Consider the following 19,615-nt stretch of genomic DNA (forward strand, 5'->3'; position numbering starts at 1 on the left):
CCTAGCCAAGGACCATGCATTACTAATTACAAAATGTATGTGCCAAGTATTGATTACAAAGGCATAGAACTAAGTTCTTAACAATCTCTGGAATTTGCCCCTTTGACAGTTTAGCTCCTAAGTGAAGTTTAAAGCTCTCAGAGGCCCTAGACCATTTCTTTTCAAATTGTAGGTTGCGATCCATTAGGGAGGCTGATTTTAATTTTGTGGATCCAGGCCAGTGTTAAAGAAAAAACAAACAAAACAAAAACTAAAGAAGGAAAGAAAGAAAATCAGCTATTGCGCATAGTAATATTAAAGTACTGGTTTATGATGCTTTTATATGTATGTGTGTGTGTATCTATGTGTGAGGTCTAATCTGTAGACATAATTTTAAAAACCATATAGACGTATGTGGCTCTTTATATATTAATGCCCTGTTTCCCCCTGCTCCCTACTCCATCTTACCCCAGATTTACTTTTTCTTTTTCTTTTTTTTTTTCAATTTAATTAATTTATTATTTTTTGGGGGGTACACCAAGTTCAATCATCTGTCTTTTTCTTTTTTTTAAATACCCAGATTTACTTTTAACATGCTAGGTTGGTTCCAGAGTACAAGTTTAAAACCCCAGCCAGGTGATGAGCAAGTCGGGATTAGAAATCACATTGGAATAACGTTATTTTGGTCCCAGGTATCGTGGAGGGCAGTGCTTTGGGGCCTAGGTCTTCAGTTTGTCTTTGGGATCTTGGTCATCAGAACTGATCCTGGATTTAATGCATTTCAATGGCTGGGAAACCAGATTCAGGTATGAGAAACTGAATGCGAGGGCCCTGCTCTTTTAGAACCCTAGAGAAAGGAGACTGGGGGAAAGCATGGGGAGATCAGGCTGTGTCTTGTTAATGATGGTGGTGGGAGATCTGGTGAGAAAGGAGAGAGTATACTGGGGTACAGCTAAGCACACAAATAAAGAGAACTGAACTTCTGAGCCCGCTGTCATTCAGTGAGTAGCTCATAGGGACACAGCCTGCTTCCCATGGTGTCAAAGGGAGGCCAACCTCAGTTGTAGAAGTAGGTCCTAATCATACATGAGGCTGATCCTAGCTTCCCTGTGTCCTTCCGGGCTTCACTCTTGTTCTCGCTCTCTCTCTTTTTCTCTTTCAGATTTTCCTCAACTATACTGTGGCTGGCTCCAGTTTTGTTTTTGGGGATATGCTGGTCAAGGATATCTTCGCTTTTCAGGTCATATCTGTTTCATGAGCAGCAATGAGGGTCAGTGGCGGGGAGGTGGAGGGGAATAAAGCTGATGATGAAAATGTGTGTCCACGAGGTCAGCCAGTCTATATAATGGGTTGGCCAAAAAGTTCATTTGGGTTTTTCCATAAGATGTTACAAAAAACCTGAACAAACTTTTTGACCAACCCAATACCAATTTGACCCTAAGAAGAGGATTTGATCCCATCCATATAGGAAGCAGTGTTTATCTCTTGCCCTTTGATCATTGTCATATTGAAATTGGAATGAAATAAGAGTGAGAGAGGAAGGCTCAGAAAACATCTTCTTGTGGCTTAATAGATTTGTAATACATTTAAAATTTATTCCTAAACTAGTTTGTGTTTAAATATCCATTGAGTATCTATACTTTATCAGCTGCACTAGGGATGCTGAGAACTGAACTTAGAGGCCTGAGACACAGTCTTCTAATGGCATGCACAAGCACATTCGGTGTACTATCTCACTGGTTGCCCCATCATTCTCATTATAGGCTTTACCGATCATCCTTTTCTTTGGATGTGTGATGTCCATTCTTTACTACCTGGGCCTTGTGCAGTGGGTAGTTCAGAAGGTGAGTCATTCTCCTACACAGTCAGGAGGTGGGCCTTTATCTTGTGATCTGTCAAGAGGCATGAAGATGACACTTACTTCAGAAAAAAAGCTCATATGTCAGATCTAGAGCATTTGGACCAATGTGAACAGCAAACTCTTTTAAGCATACCTGAAATCAGATGCTCAGGACAAGGCCCTAGGCAGGCTGAGGTGCAGAGCAGGGAGAAAAAATGGGCTGAACTACCATTTCATACTGAGTTTTAATCTACTTTTTCTAGAAGCCAAGAGTCCTGAGCTCTGGTTCAGGCTCTATTTATAACTTGGTTTGTAGTCTCAACCTCGTCACTCTTCTTCTCTAGGCCTTAGTTTCTTCACCAGCATAATGGAGCAGGGGTTTTGCTGAATATACTGCAAGGTTCCTGCTAATGTTAATGGTTTGGGTTTTTGTATCCTTCTAGGTTGCCTGGTTTTTGCAAATCACCATGGGCACCACTGCCACAGAGACCCTGGCTGTGGCAGGAAACATCTTTGTGGGTATGGTAAGCACCCTGAGGCCTTCTGATCTTTTCTCTGGGGAACAGAGAGTATAGCAGAAAACAGTTTTAGAAATGTACGCTCTCCTTTTAAAAAGTCAAATAAATAAAGACTGTATGGGCAGCCAATCACTCTGATGAAAGAAAACTCGAACTCTCAAAGGGAACTCAGCTCATTGCTTTCACCTTTCATACCTAATAATACTTATCTGAGTGTATATAATGGGGACATATTTAACCACAGGTCCAACTTCTTACACAGGAATTTAAGGAAATGTCCTGGTCCAAATCATCCCCCTTCAGGGGCTATGAAAGATGTTTCCTCCATATTCTGGTTTCTTCCTGTGACCTCTGTTTTCCAGGATCTCTAAGGAGACAATAGCTTGCCTTGCTCAGGGCTAACACCAAAGCTCTTCCCCATAATACTTGTTTGATACATTCGTCTGTATGGAGCAGGTGCTCAATATATGCTACTGACTGATCAACTCAATGTTAGGGACAATGGCTTGTCAAACTGACAATGAGTTAGTATTGAGGTCTTTCTCTTCTAAAGCCCTAGGCTGATTAATGGTATTTGAAATGTTCTCAGGGTACTTCTGTATACTTCTACCACAGCACGCCACATTTTGCCAAAATTCTCCATAATCAGCTTAGTTTCCTCTGCTAGACTAGGAATAGGAACTTTGCCTTATTCATAGGTATGTCCCGAGCATCTCATATAGCACTAGGCACATAATGGTCACTCATTAAATAATAAATATCTAATGGTCCTCTGATTTTGATATAGATTAAATTAAATCCATGGCATATACTCTGGGCTATGAAATTATACATCTTTATATATATATTTAACTTATGTTTTTCCATACTGTTGAGGCATTTCAGTAGCCTAATAGATACCGCAAGATAATCTCATGAATTCTGCGGGTGACTTTGTGCCATAGTCTATGAAACTCTGACATTTTCATAATTAACCAGAGTTTGGGGATCCATTCTAAGCTGGTCTTTTGCCCAAGCATTCAATTCGTGACTACGATTAAGAAGCTGAATTTTATTTTTTGAGTACTTGACTTCAGTTCCTAGAAGCCATGCTACTGAAATCATTTTGTTTCTAAGCATTTCCTTGTGGCAGGTATAATTTCCATGAAACAGTATGTTTTTAGAGATATTTCAGTTCAGTAGTCTATATAATATGATTCTCCCTATACAACATCCCCTTGCCTTTGCAGGGCTGGTTCTTCTTCATCTTCCAGATGTCAGCTTAAATGTCACTTCCTAAGAGTCCTTTCCTGAGGGACCTATGTAGCTTCCACCAGAACACTACCTCAAATTAGTTTAAACCATGATACTATAGTTACCATCTATGATGTCTATCATTAATGTATTTTAAAGGCCTCAAATATAGGGAAATTGTCAATTCCTCTTATTGTTTTTCCTCTGTAATTTGGATAGTTTTTTACTGATACTTTGAAGTTGCTTCTCTTTCCTGACTCTGCGGAAAATTAGAAAAGTATAATGGAAACAAAGCAAATTTGCTCTGATTTTCTTGGCTGAATGTATAATGTCAAAGAACTTAAACAGCTAGCATTTATATTTAATTATATATTAAAGTTTATAAGAAGAAAAAAATAATAAGTATCTCTTAGGTCAATGCTAGATGTATTTTACTTAGTTGGGTCTTCATAATTTTATACCATTTTCAAAAACATTACTTCTTTTGATTCTTTCATCATCTTCAATCATCTATTTGCAATTCATGTAATGAGTACCTTTTAAGCAATTAATATGTATTCATTAAGTACACTGTACTCTATAAAGTCATTCACTAAGTATACAGTTTTTGTTTGTTTGTTTGTTTTTTGTTTTGGCCATGCGGCGTGGCTTGTGGAATCCTAGTTGCCCGACCAGGGATCAAACCTGGGCCCTTGGGAGTGAGAGCGTGAAGTCCCAAGCACTGGACCACTAGGGAAATCCCGAGTATATAGTTTTAGACATTTGAGAACATACAAAAGAAACATACCATTTGTCTTCTATAGCATTCTAAATTTTAAATAGTTGAGACAAACTCATATGAAAACACATGAGAACAGTGCTAGCCAGGATATGATTAGGTGCCAGAGGGAGTGAGCCAGACATGGGGAGGGCCTAAGAGCGGAGCTTAGTTTTGGAAGAGCACTCACACTGGAGGGATGTGTGCCCAGAGCCGCGGCAGGCACTCCGGGGTGGGGAGCTGCATCCTCTTGAATCTGACTCTCTTCTCCTTTTTTACAGACAGAGGCACCTCTGCTCATCCGTCCATACCTTGCAGACATGACACTTTCTGAAATCCATGCAGTGATGACTGGAGGGTTTGCCACCATCTCAGGCACTGTGTTGGGAGCCTTCATATCCTTTGGGGTGAGCGTAGTCTGTTTGATCCCTCCTGGGTGAGCTCAAGCTGTGTTCTGTAGATACTTATTCCTAAGTCTCGCCTTACAGGTTGATGCGTCATCCTTGATTTCTGCCTCTGTGATGGCTTCCCCTTCTGCTCTTGCTTTGTCAAAGCTGGTATATCCAGAAGTGGAGGAGTCCAAGTTCAAGAATAAGGAGGGGGTAAAATTGCCCCGTGGGTGAGTCCAATGAGGCATATAATTTGGGAGATGGTGAGGTCAGGTGCCGAGCCAAGAGTGGTGCAGTGGTGGCAGAGGCTTCAAGTCTCCTGCAGAAGGAATAATATGATTCCATATCCCCTCTGGTATACCTTTGCCTCCAGCTAATCATGTTGATTTTTTTTCTTTTGTTTAACCCTCCCACCTGTCTCTGTCTTCTGCATGCCATTATCCTCTGTCCTTTGTGTCAGTGCAACTTCATGGCAATTAAATCTGATATTAATTAGTGTAATTTCCACAAAAAGTGTCACTGGAACCCCCATCACCTCTCAAGCCATTCTTGCACACTCCTGTTGCACTCCTGCACTACTGGGACACGGGGAGAGCTCTTCTCTGAGGGGCCAAGATTACTCTAGACACCATATTCTTCCCTTATGCCTAATAACCACAGGAAGGAGAAAAACGTCCTGGAAGCTGCCAGCAATGGAGCCACAGATGCCATAGGCCTTGCTGCTAATGTAGCAGCCAACCTGATTGCCTTTTTGGCTGTGTTGGCCTTCATCAATGCTGCCCTCTCCTGGCTAGGGGAACTGGTAGACATACATGGACTCACTTTTCAGGTAAAGGATTCCATTTGTTGGGCTGTCTCTCTAGGGTGTGTTTGAGTAGTCCTTGAACTGTGCATGTCCTCCTGACCCACAGTGCGCTAAGGGAGTGTGGAGAGGTGAAAGGTGAAGGAGACTAAGTCAAGTCTCCAGAGAAGTCTTTGGCTCCTAACCTGTGTTATTTGTTCTTCCTTTTCGTGGGATATCTTTTTCTCTCTCCCAGGTCATCTGCTCCTATATCCTAAGGCCCATGGTTTTCATGATGGGTGTGGAGTGGGCAGACTGTCCAATGGTAGCTGAGATGGTGGGGATCAAGTTCTTCACAAATGAGTTTGTGGCCTATCAGCAACTGTCTCAATACAAAAACAAACGTCTCTCTGGAGTGGAAGAGTGGATTGGAGGCGAGAAGCAGTGGATTTCTGTAAGTGACAATCTAGAAAAGCATGAACAGTCTGTGGGGAGAGAAAAAGTGTTACACAAAGTTTTGTCTCACACCCACAGGTCCCTTTCCAAGGTCTTAGGCCTGACCACAAAGCAAGAGTAACAGTATGGGGAATTCCCTGGTGGTCTAGAGGTTAAGACTCTGCACTTCCAATGCGGGGGTGTGGGTTTGATTCCTGGTTGGGGAACTAAGATCCCACATGCCACCCGGTGCAGCCAAAAAAAAAAAAAAAAAAAAGAGTGATAGTATGCTTAGCTTCTGTGCCTGAGATGCCCTGAGGTCTGTGTGCCAGTCCCCCACACTCTGACCCAACTTCTTTTTTTTTTTCTTTTCAAATTTTATTTGTTTATTTTTTGGCTGCATTGGGTTTTTGTTGCTGCACGTGGGCTTTCTCTAGTTGCGGCATGTGGGCTTTCTCTAGTTGCAGCGAGTAGGAGCTACTCTTTTGTTGTGGTGTGTGGGCTTCTCAGTGCTGTGGCTTCTCTTGTTGCGGAGCATGGGCTCTAGGCGTGTGGGCTTCAGTAGTTGTGGCACATGGGCTCAGTAGTTGTGCCTCGCAGGCCAACTTCTCTCTAGAATGTAATGATTGGGACTTTACAGTTGGGGAAGTCCAAGGAGGGCACTATTTGTGATTGTCTAAAGTCCCCATCTTCATTTATAAGCTTAAATTGCTATAAATTGAGCTCCTTTTTTCTCTCCATCTACCTCTTCCCTCTCAATCATTCTCATGTCTAGTCCTTCTCCTAATTCATAGGCTTCAACAAGAAGAGCACTGGGCAAAGAGGCCACGGTGGTTTCCATATCATTTTCTGAGCATGCCTTCCATGTTCCTTAGAGTAGTGTGGACAAGATTGGGCGTTCTAAGTACTCTGGAACTTCTGTCATGATTATATGACTGCACCACATAGGCCTGAGTTTACTTACTTATCTATTTTTGTTTTCCCTAGGTGAGAGCCGAAATCATTACAACATTTTCACTCTGCGGATTTGCCAATCTTAGTTCCATAGGAATCACACTGGGAGGCTTGAGTGAGTTAATTCATTTTCCCAGCTACCCAACATGCCAGCCAGTTCCTGGCATCTGTAGTGTTCGGTCCCAGTGCTTCAGTACAAGATGAGACCAGATAGAGAAGCTGATGTGAAATGAGTCTCTCAGGTGGCAGTTAATTTAGAGTTGAGGTAATTATGCTATCTGGCTATGCATGGAGCCCAGGCTGGGTTTACAATCTCAATTTCTGTTATTTTTTTTCAATTGGAGGCCCAAAAGACCAATTTTGTTTTTATTTTCCCTATGAGGAAGACTATAATGATATTATTTTTATTTTGCCATTAAATGGATATAGTACATATATAAGTAAAAGTATTTTGTTTTTTATTCACTAGTGAAGGTACTTTTTGAAATTATGCTGATCACCAGTTGACTTCACAGAAGTAGGTGTTGCACAAGGAACCAAAGGACAAATAAAAGCAGCAGACACATAAGGCAGATAGACAGAGTAAGTGGTGTGAGGTGTTAGATTAAAAGCTACAAGTCACCAGGTGGGGAGGAATGTGTATTTGAAGCATACACAGATACATTTAGATTGCTGAAAATACTGCTGAATGGTAACGGCTGGAGGAAATAATATGAGGAAAGTGGAATTGTCCTTAAAGGCAGGGGCAAGGAGAACTACTAGCAGATTCCAAGAGTTTGGAAGATCCAAGTTAGAAATAAAGTATAAGAAAAATACAGCTCAGTGTGTCCATTTTTTATGGGACTTATATTCTGGGCTAGAATCATGAAGTTGATTTACCTGGTAGTGGATCAAACAATTTCCTTTTAGTTTATCTCTTTCCCTTCTGTTAAACACTCATCTGTATTCTAATTCTGATGCCCAACTACCATCTGATTGTGAGACTGCCATCTAGTAGTGGGATATGCATCATGTGACTAAGGCTTAGGTGAATGTTGCCTTCCTTATCTCTCTGGCTCAAAATAGTCCATCTAAATCTGTCCAGGTTAAGGATGAAGATTTCAACTAGTGAACACCCGAGGCATCTGCACCTGTCTGGAGCAACCCAGGGCTTTGCTTGATTCAGATACATCTTGGGAATGTTCACAGAACCACTGAAGATAGGGTCAGACACACAACCTTTGACCTGGGGAATGTCTAAGTTAGTGACCTCTGAGGACTAATGAATATACATATTTCTTAGGGTACCACTGTCAGCCTCTGGTTGTTGGTGGTAAGAAGGCTATTCATCTGCTGCGTTTTGATCCTCAGCACTCTTCTAATGGGGTTTCATGGGGGTATATCTAATTGCCTGGTGGGGAAGAGATTGAATTGTTTTGTTTTGTTGTCTGTAGCATCAATGGTACCCCACCGGAAGAGTGACTTGTCCAAGATTGTGGTCAGTGCCCTCTTCACAGGGGCCTGTGTATCCCTTGTCAGCGCCTGTGTGGCAGGTAAGTGTCTCTCACCTTAGTCTCAGAATATTGGCTTAACCATCCATCTCACATATGCATAGAAAAGGCACCAAATGTACAGTGACCCCATTTTCTACCTAAAGAATTAAGAGCCTTAATTCTCTTGTGTAAAATCTTCCCCTTAGCATCTCTGTCTCCTTTACCCAGGAATCCTCTATGTCCCCAGGGGAGCTGAAACTGACTGTGTCTCCTTCCTAAACACAAGTTTCACCAATAGAACCTATGAGACTTTTGTGTGCTGCAGAGAGCTCTTTCAGAGGTGAGTGAGCACCAGGATCCCTGCTCCCTCCTCCTTTCTGCTCTCCTCCACTCAGGAATCTCCGGGGAGCAGGGAGAAGTAAGGTCTTGAGGGTAATCACATGGATGCTGAATAGAGCATATAAGAAGGGAGACAGGTATTTGTGGTGGTCTAGATCTCTGTTCTTTTCTCTAATTAGATGCATACTCACTATTAGCTCTCACATGGACAAGGGACAGATTTTACCTGTATTAATGGAGCACTGAGAAGTGGAGGGGGAGGGGAAGAAGTAAGGGAGGGTGGTTTCCCTGATCAGAAGTGATGTATTTATTGTGATTAGGATATAGATAGGTTGTAGGTGAAGACTTGGCAATGGTCCTAAGTGGCTAAAAACATATGGGCTTCTTCAGACAGAAATGAAGACTGAGAGAGGATAAAGTTCAATTGATAAAAAAATCATGATGCGTTCAGATAGTGTAAAAATAAACTTGTTTACCAATTTCTGGGATATTATTAGAATAGTTTTTTGGTTCTTCATGTAAGGAACTCAGAAGTCACCACTGCATCCTAACAACAAGTTAAAAAAAAAAAAAAAAACCAAAAACTGAACAGCCTGAAAAATCAGTAACTCTTCTTGGATCTGTAAGAGACACAGAGCAAACTGCTGACCCCAAGACTGGAGAGACAGACATGCAAACACAGGGAGTCATGGCTTACTGGAGCAGACTAAAGTGGAAACTGCCACAGAAACCTGTGCCCGGGCAGGATAATCTGAAAGTGTAATTGCTGCAGGCTCAGTGAGGATAAGCCTGAATGTTAAAAACTCTGGGGGGACCCAGTCACAGGGGGAAACCCCGTACTTGTGGGAGTTTTACCTCCAGGAGCTAGATCAGGCTCTCACAGTAAATACGCCCTCATGCTTCTGGCAGGGGGAGGGGAAAAGGAACCATTTTGAAATACACCAGGGCACTCTTTTTTTTTTTTTTAATTAATTAATTAATGAAAGTATTGGCTGTGTTGGGTCTTTGCTGCGTGCCGGCTTTCTTTAGTTGAGGTGAGCGGGGGCTACTCCTTGTGGTGCGTGGGCTCCTGGTTGCCGTGACTTCTCTTGTTGCGGAGCACGGACTCTAGGCACGTGGGCTTCAGTAGTTGCAGCACATGGGCTCAACAGTTGTGGCTCACGGGCTCTAGAGCACAGGCTCAATAGTTGTGGCTCATGGGCTTAGTTGCTCCGCGGCATGTGGGATCTTCCTGGAGCAGGGATCGAACCCGTGTCCCCTGCATTGGCAGATGGATTCTCAACCACTGCGCCACCTAGGAAGCCCCCAGAGCACTCTTTTTTTAAACAAGGCCCGCCCTCAGGAGAAACTAGTTAACCAGAACCTAGCCAGGTTGGGTATTATCAGAGTCTCCCTGACCTGGAAGAAGAGAAATACCCAACTCCAGCCCATTCTAGCCATCCTGTTCCACTTAAAGGGGGAGGAAAAACTGAGAAACACTTGTGAAGTTCACAGTCTGGAGGCACAGCCTCACTAAAAGACTGAGACCCAATCATAGGACTACAGAATGCTTCCCCTCCCCCATACCTCACCACCACATTACTAAGGCCTGTTTACAGCAGTTACTTTTATGGGTGCACCATGTCCAGTTATCAAGAAGAAAGTACAATGCACGCTAAAAGGCAAAAAACACAATATGAGGAGACAGAGCAAACATCAAAACCAGGCATGGCAGAGATTTTCTAATTATCAGAGTGGTAATTTTAAAGAACTATGATTAATATGCTAAGGGTTCTAATGGATAAAAGTAGACAGCAAGCAAGAACAGATGGGCAATGTAAGTGCAGAGATATAGAAATGCTAAGAAAGAATCAAAAGGACATGGTACAGATCAAAAAACACTGTAACAGAAATAAAGAAAGGCTTTGATGGCTTATTAGTAGACTAAACACATCTGAGGAAAGAACTTCTAGCTTGAAGATATATCAATAGAATCTTCAAAACTGAAAAGCAAAGGGAACAAAGACTGAAAAAAAAATCCAAACCAGAATGGAACATCCAAGGATTGTGGGACAACTACAAAAGTGTAACATACATGGAATGTGAATACCAAAAGGAGAAGAATAGAAGAAATATTTGAAACAATTATGACTGAGAATTTCCCCAAATTAATGTCAGACACCAAAGAGATCCAGGAAGCTCAGAGAACACCAAGCAGGATAAATGCCAAGAAAGCTATACTTAAGCATACCATTTTCAAATTATACAAAATCAAAGATAAAGAAAAAAAATACTGAAAGAAGTCAGCTGGAAAAAAAAAAGAGTATCTCATTAAGCTGAAAGAACTAGTTACAGGACACACAAAAGGAAAGATTTGAGGAACTAGAACGTTTGGTTCTGCAAAAGCAAAAGATGTGTGTGTTAGTAGTGATAAATGAGTGAATGAAGAGAGTTCTGGGAGATGAGGCTGAAAGATCTTATAAGGCCTGTATGAAATGCTAAGGAATTCACATTTTGACTTACAGAATTCTGAACACTGACATGCTAAGATGTTTTTTTAAAAGATTGTGCTAGTAGCCATTTGGATGTCAGGGAGACCAATAAACACACTGCTGTAATACTCCCAAGTAAGAGATGATGAGAGCTAATACCAAGTAGTTGTGAGGATGAAGATGCACTAGACCATGGAATCAATAGGGTTGGTTATTGAAGGGAAGGGCAGGATAAGGAAGAGAAAGGAGTCTTAACTGACCGTACCCTTTCTGTCTCTGGGAAGTGGGTCTAAAGGATACCATTTATTCACTGACAGGAACAGGACTAGTTCTGGGAATGGGAGTAAAGGGTAGAGATTATGGCTTAATTCAAGTGGATATATTGACTTGGAGGCACCTGTGGGACCATCATGTGAAGCAACTCACAAACCAACTTGGGCCTGGAGTTCAGGAGAGATATAAGAACTGGAGATAGATTTGGAAGTTGTCATTAAGTAACTGATCTGTTCACTATATAGGTAGATGTTTGGATACCACCTCCTTAACGGGTTACTATGGCAAGTTAACAGATATTATCTTCCTGTGTTTGGAGATTTTCACCAGAGAAGGCAACCAACATTCTCTGAAAAAATAATTCTTTTGCTGTACTATTAAAGATGAATTATAAACTGGATAGATAATTGGTCTGGCGTAGTTATGATTCCTGTGTTCTTAGGGAGGTTCAGTGGATGTCATTGTAAGCATAATCTAAAGTAAATGAATAAAGTGAAAAATGCTAATTTGTGTTTAATGACGAGTTGTCTTTACATCACTGAACTTCACTAAAAAATTAATAGAATACTCTTTCCTGCTCATTTCTGCCTTCAAAACTGCAACTGACTTTCTGCCTAAAGTCACTTACTGAGTATCATTCATATCTAGAATCTGAAAGAGATGTTTTTGTCCAATTCACTCATACTAAACGTATCTGGAGTGACTCCAAACCAAGATGACAACAAAGGAGGCTTAAATTTCCCTCTTCCTATGGATGCACTAAAAGTACAGCTACACGTGGAGTAACTCCCTCTAAGAAAAGTCCAGAAACTAGCTGAATGACTCCCACAACTGAGAAAATACCCACACTGAATTGTGTAGGAAAGGCTGAGACACAGTCTCATCATAAACCCCACCCCTGGCATAGCACCATATAATGGAAGGGAACTTCCAACTCTAAGCTTCTCCCTAAGTAGTGAAGGGTTTAGACTACACATCTAGTGCCTCAACTTCTTTTTTATAAATTTATTTATTTATTTATTTATTTATTTTATTGGCTGTGTTGGGTCTTCATTGCTGCACACGGGCTTTCTCTAGTTGCGGTGAGCGGGGGCTACTCTTTGTTTGTGGTGCGTGGGCTTCTCATTGCGGTGGCCTCTCTTGTTGCAGAGCATGGGCTCTAGGCATGTGGGCTTCAGTAGTTGTGGCACATGGGCTCAACAGTTGTGGCTCATGGGCTCTAGAGCACAGGCTCAATAGTTGTGGCGCACGGGCTTAGTTGCTCCGCAGCATGTGGTATCTTCCTGGGGCAGGGCTTGAACCCATGTCCCCTGCATTGGCAGGTGGATCCTTACCTACTGTGCCACCTAGGAAGTCCTAGTGCCTCAACTTTTAAGACTCCACTGTGCCTACCTCCCCACCACCCCCTGCCTGCCCCATAAGGCTCAGTGCAGAGGAAATAGTTAAAAATGTCCATCTCCCACTCTCCCTGGAAGGGGTCTGACTGCACACTTTCCAGCTGGTGCCTGAGTGTCCAGCTTCTAATCAGCTTGCATCTAGGTGCTGACTGCAATTCTCCTCTTTGGGACACTAAAGAGACCCACACTGAGACACATTATAATTAAACTGTCAAAACTTAAAGACAAAGAGAGCATAGAGAAGGCAGCAAGAGAAAAGCAATTTGTTATATACAAGGGAGTTCCCATAAGACTATCAGCAGATTTTTCTGTAGAAACCTTATGGTCCAGAAAAAAGTGGGATGATATATTAAAAAGAAAAAAACTGCCAACCAGGGCTTGGTAATGCTTTACGTGGCAAAGTTGTCCTTCAGAATTGAAGGAGAGAGAGTTTTTCAGACAAGCAGAGGTAGCTATACTTATATCAGACAAAATAGACTTTAAGCCAAAACAGTAACAAGAGACAAAGAAGGTCATTATATAGTGATAAAGGGGTCAATTCATCAAAAGGATGTAACAATTGTAAATTTTTATACACCCAACATGGAGCATCTAAATATATAAAGCAAATATTAACAGATCTGAAGAGACAGCAGTCCAATAAAAGCAGAGGACTTCAGCATTCCACTTTCAACAATAGATAATCCAGGCAGAAAATCAACAAGGAAACACTGGACTTAAACTGCATATTAGACCAGATAGACCTGACAATATTTACAGAATAGTCCATCCAATGGCAGCAGCATACACATTCTTCTCAAGTACACATGGAAATTATCAGATAGATCATATGTTAGGCTACAAAATAAGTCTTAATACATTTAAGAAGACTGAGATTATATCAGATGTCTTTTCTGACCACAATAGTGTGAAACTAGAAATCAATTATAAGAAAAAATCTGGTAAATTCACATTTATGTAGAGATTAAATATTGTGCTCCTGAACAAAGGGTCAAAAAAGAAATCATAAGAGAAATAAAAAAAATCTTTACTCACCACAAGGAAAAATCTGTAACTGTGTGAGTTGATGGATGTTAACTAAACTTACTGTAATCATTTCACAATATATACCTATATCAAATCACTATATTGCACACCTTATACTTATACAATGTTATATGTCAATAATATCTCAATAAAACTGGGGGGAAAACTTGAAAAAATATCTTGAGACAAATGAAAATGGAAATGCAATATACCAAACTTGTGAGATGCAGCAAAAACTGTTCAAAGAGGGGAGTTTATAGTGGTTAAACATCTGCATTAAGGAAAAAAGAAAGATCTCAAACAACCTAATTTAATACCCAAGAAGAAGAAGAACAAACTAAGCCCAAAGTTAGTAGAAGAAGGGAAATAACGAAGATCAGAACAGAAACTAATGAAATAGAGACAAAAAAAAAAAAAAAAGACAATAGAAAAGATTAATGAAACTAAGAGCCATTTGTCTTAAAAGATAGACAAAATAGACAAATCTTTAGCTTAGCTAAGAAAAAGAGAGAAGAATCAAAGTCAGAAATGAAAAAGGAGATATTACAATTAATAACACAGAAATACTAAGGATTTTGAGAAACTACTGTGAAAAATTATATCCCAAAAAGTTAGATAACATAGAAGAAATGGATAAATTCCTAGAAATATACAACTGACTAAGACTGAATCATGAAGAAACAGAAAATCTGATCAGACCAATTACTAGTAAGGAGATTGAATCAGTAATCAAAAACCTCCCAAGAAAGAAAAGCCCAGGACTAGACAGGTTCACTGGTAAATTCTTCCAAACAGTTAAAGAATAATTAATACCAATCTTTTCAAACTTTTTGAAAAAACATAAGAGGAGTGAACACTTCTAAATTCACTTAATAAGGCCAGAATTACTGTGATACCAAAGCCAGACAGGGACACTATAAGAAAAAATTACAGGCCAATATTCCTGATGAATATAGATGCAAAAATCCTCAACAAAAATTAGCAAACCAAATTCAACAGTACCTTAAAAAAGGTCATCCACCATGATCAAGTGAGATGTATTCCTGGGATGCAAGGATGGCTCAACATAAATGTGATATACTGCTTTAACAAAATGAAAGATAAGAATCATATAATCATTGCAATAGAGGCAGAAAAAGCATTTGACAAAATTCAGCATCCTTACACAATAAAACTCTCAACAAATTGGATGTAGAAGGAATGTACCTCAACATAATGAAAGTGATATATGACAAGCCCAGAACTAACATCATACTCAATGCTGAAAAGCTGAACACTTTTCCTCTAAGATTAGGAATAAGACAAGAATTACCACTCTCACCACTTTTAGTCAACATAGTACTGGAAATCATAGCTAGAGCAATTAGTTAAGAAAAAGAAATAAAAGGCACCCAAATTAGAAAAGAAGTAAAACTGTCTCTGCAGATGACATGATCTTATACACAGAAAATCCTAAAGCCTCCACCAAAAAACTGTTAGCACTAATAACAAATGCAGTAAATTGCAGGATACAAAATAAATATACAAAAATAATTTGTGTTTCTGTACACTAACAATGAACTATTGGAAAGAGAAATTAATGAACAAACCCATTTACAGTAGCATCAAAAAGAATAAAATAGGAATAAATGTAATCAAGGAGATAAAAGATCTGTACACTGAAAAAAAAATATTGATGAAAAAAATTGGAAGGGATAAATAAATGGAAAGATACTCCATGTTAATGGATTAGAAGAATGAATATTATTAAAGTGTTCATACTAGCTAAGGTGATCTACAGCTTCAATGCAATCCCTATTAAAATTCCAATGGCATTTTTCATAGAAATAGAAAAAAAAACTCTAAAATTCATTTGGAACTACCAAAGACACCAAATAGCCAAAGCAATCTTGAGAAAGAAGAACAAAGCTAAAGGCATCACATGTCCTGATTTTAAACTATATTACAAAGCTGTAGTAATCAAAACAGTATGGTACTGACCTAAAAATAAACACATAGGTCAATCAAACAGAATAGAGAGCCCAGAAATAAACCCATGTTTTCAACAAAGGAGCCAAGAATATGCAATGGGGAAAGGATAGTCTCTTCAATAAATGGTGTTACCAAAACTGTATATCCACAAGTAGGAGAATGAAACTAGACTCCTGTCTTACACCACAGAAAAAATCAACTCAAAATGGATTAAGGACTTGAACATAAGACCTGAAACTTTGAAAATCCTTGAAGAAAATGAAGGGAGTAAGCTCCTTGACATTGGTCTTGGCAATGCTATTTTTTGGATTTGAAACCAAAAGCAGAGACAACAGAAGCAGAAATAAACAACTGGGACTTCATCAAACTAAAAAGCTTCTGCACAGCAAAAGAAACCATCAACAAAATGAAAAGTCAACTTACAGAATGGTAGAAAATATTTGCAAACCACATATCCAATAAGGAATTAATATCCAAAATATACAACAAACTTACACAGCTCAACTGCAAAAAATCCAAGTAATCTGATTTAAAAATAAGCAGAGGGATTGAACAGATATTTTTCCAAAGAAGATAGCCAAATGGCCAACAGGTACATGAAAAGGTGCTCGATATCACTAACTAGCAAGGAAATACAAATAAAAACCACAATGAGATATTACCTTACACCTATTAGGATGGCTGCTATAAAAAAGACAAACAATAACAAATGCTGCCAAGGATGTGGAGAAAAGGAAACCCTTATACACTGTTAGTGGAAATGTAAAATGGTATAGTCACTATGGAGGTTCCTAAAGAAATTAAAAATAAAACTACCATATGATCCAGCAATCTCAATTCTGGGTATATGTCCAAAGGAAACAGTCACTATCTGTACTCCCATGTTCATTGCAGCATTATTAATAGTAGCCATGGTATGCAGACAACCTATGTGTCCCCTAACAGATGAATGGATAAAGAAAATGTTGTGTGTGTATACAATGGAATGTTATTCATCCTTACAAAAGAAGGAAATTCTGGTATTTGCAACAATGTGGATGAACAATTACACTAAGTGAAATAAGCCGACAAAGACAAATACTGCATGATCTCACATACGTGGAATCTTAAAAAAAAAAACTGAACTCATAGAGTGGTGGTTGCCTGGGGCTGGGGCTGGGGTCTGGGGGAATAGCGAGAAGCTGGCATAATAGTACAGACTTTCAGATACAAGATGAGTAGGTTTGAGGACTTAATGTATAACATGGTGACTATAGTTGGTAATACTGTATTATATAATTGAGATTTGCTAAGAGAGTAGAACTTAAATGTTCTCATCAAAAAAAAAGTAAATATTTGAGGTGATGGATGTGTTAATTAACTCACTGTTGGGAATCCTTTCACAATATATACATATGTCAAACCATCATGTTGTACACTATATATATTACAATTTTGTCAGTTATACCTCAATAAAGCTGAAATACACATACACATACACAAACACACCCAAGCCTGGGCTGTTTTCCTTTCTCAAGAGGAAAGTGGCTTTGGACTACCATCTCACTTTTTAGAACAAATTTGATTCTAAATCACATTACAAGGCATAAATTTTGCTTCAGTGATGCTTGGACAGAAAATTCCCAAAAGGACTATGATTAGGTATTGGGCACAGAAGCAGACACATTGTATAGGATTTCTTGCTAGTACTATCTTGGGAATGAATGAGAGTACACACTTCATTCTGTCCTATTTATTTGGTCATTGTGTTTGGATTCATTAATAAGTTTCTGTTTTTGTTTTCACCTGCTTGGTAGAACTTACTGATACATCTTGTTGCATTGTTTTTATCTGACCCACTATGTATCTCTCTGGCTTTTCATTTCAGTACTTCTCTGAATGGCACCAACCCTCCTTCTTTTTCTGGTCTCTGGGAAGATAAAGAGTTCAGTGCTGTAGCCCTTGTTGACTGCTGTGAACTCTACACCAATACTGTCTGTGCCTAAAGCGGGTCCATTTCCATAACAGTCCTGATCTGGATGGCTTTTTGATGGCAAAGTTATTTACATATTCAGATTTCTCATTGTACAACTAACTCACCTTTGTCTTTAACAGTAAATGTAAGTTTTTCATTTTACTTCACTGTATGTCAGTAATGAAAATTAGCACTCATTTTTTCCATTATTTGGCTGAACTAAATAAAAAATTCCTTAGGGGCTCTATCTGAGCTTAGAGTTGAAATTATAAATATTACCATACCAAAGAATATCTTTCATACCTTGCTTCTAGTTGCCATCTTAAAAGTTATGTGATGTGTGCCAGAACTCTTCTGTATATGTTCTGGTAAAACAAATGTGGGGGGCAGGTACAGTCTGCCTCGGAATTTGATGAGTGTCCTTCCTCTCTCTGCCCCTTACTGAAAGAAGGTGTATGCAGGCAAGTTATTTAAAATCTTTTACCTGTTTTCTTATCTGTAAACTGGGGAGAATGATGTTCTCCCTGTTTACCTCAAGATTATAATAATCAAAGCAGTATGTGGAAGTTCTTGGAAGATGTACAAAGTGTTTCATGACTCTGTATATAGAATCATTATTGTAAAAGTTGTTGTAATATGTAAATAACACATAATTTGACAAATGCTTCACTTTATGTTGGCTGGAGTTGCCCTGAAGTAGACCTTGAATGTTATTTGAATACTTTGGGAAGGATGCTGTTAGACGTACCCATTTGAGAATGAAAATTGCAGTTTAATGCCCTTTACTTATAGTTTACTGGATTTCACTTCATTGTTATTATTGTATCAAAACAATGTATCACAACAGGCATTTGGACCATTTAAACACTTGGATAAAGTATATAATTTACAAAATTAAAAAAAATTATGGGATGTGGTGTGCTATAAATGTGATTTGGTATGTAATGTGTATGGAGGTGAAAGTTGTATTTCCTGGAGCTCTGTGGATGGGCTGGATTTATGGTACTAAAGGTACACATGAAAGTTACATGACTATTTAGTGATAAGATATTTCTGGTTGTCACACATTTGTAAACCTGAAAACTCCTTAACATGGTTACACAGTAAACAGTTTTTCCTGTATGTAAACTTGTAAGGATATTTCTTAGAAGCCCTTACTTTGTTTTAGTATTCTGCTTCAGCACTATATTTGCTTCAATTTTACAGTGACTCTTTTAAAACAGTGATTTTCGGGGGGGGGGGGGGGGACAATTTTTCCTCCCAGAGGACATTTGGCAATGTCTTGAGATATAATTAGTTGTCACAACTAGGGGAATGCTACCGACATCTTCTATTGAGTAGAGACCAGAACTGCTGCTAAACATTCTACAATGCACAGGTCAGCCTCCACAACAAAGAATTCTCTGGCCCCAGATGTCAACAGTGCTAAGGTTGAGATACTCTGATTGAAAATATTTAACATATTTCTTATATCTAATATTATTTATAATATTAATAACATTAGAGCCTTAAGGAAGAGTTTCAGAAGACTGTAGGAGTTCCTCAAGAAGTTAAAATTACCACATGGCCCCACAATTCTACTCCTTGGTATACCCAAAAGAACTGAAAACAGGTATTCAAATAAGTACATGTACACGCATGACCACAGCAGCACTATTCACGATAGTCAAAAGGTAGAAACAGTCCAAATGTTCATCAGTGGCTGAATGGATAAACAAATTGTTATGTACATACAATGGAATTTTATTCAGCCATAAAAAGCATGAAGTACTGATATATCCTACATAGAAGAACCTAGAAAACATTATACTAAGTCAAAAAGCCAG

At 39.3% G+C, this 19,615-nt stretch overlaps 1 protein-coding gene across 1 annotated transcript in view; it reads left to right on the top strand.

The window, feature by feature from the left end:
- SLC28A2 (solute carrier family 28 member 2) overlaps positions 1–18,712 on the top strand; it is a 40,827-nt gene extending 22,115 nt beyond the window's left edge. Inside the window, exons 6-17 of the mRNA XM_057725243.1 lie at positions 672–785; positions 1,142–1,219; positions 1,743–1,823; positions 2,263–2,343; positions 4,609–4,734; positions 4,816–4,946; positions 5,377–5,545; positions 5,754–5,951; positions 6,920–7,001; positions 8,320–8,418; positions 8,587–8,698; positions 17,703–18,712. Coding sequence (XP_057581226.1) covers positions 672–785; positions 1,142–1,219; positions 1,743–1,823; positions 2,263–2,343; positions 4,609–4,734; positions 4,816–4,946; positions 5,377–5,545; positions 5,754–5,951; positions 6,920–7,001; positions 8,320–8,418; positions 8,587–8,698; positions 17,703–17,820 — 1,389 coding nt within the window. The 3' untranslated portion in view covers positions 17,821–18,712. The remainder of the gene's footprint in view (positions 1–671; positions 786–1,141; positions 1,220–1,742; positions 1,824–2,262; positions 2,344–4,608; positions 4,735–4,815; positions 4,947–5,376; positions 5,546–5,753; positions 5,952–6,919; positions 7,002–8,319; positions 8,419–8,586; positions 8,699–17,702) is intronic.
- Positions 18,713–19,615: the final 903 nt, after the last annotated feature.

This window comes from Hippopotamus amphibius, chromosome 2 (assembly GCF_030028045.1).
Source record: "Hippopotamus amphibius kiboko isolate mHipAmp2 chromosome 2, mHipAmp2.hap2, whole genome shotgun sequence".
Classification (NCBI taxonomy): Eukaryota; Metazoa; Chordata; class Mammalia; order Artiodactyla; family Hippopotamidae; genus Hippopotamus; species Hippopotamus amphibius.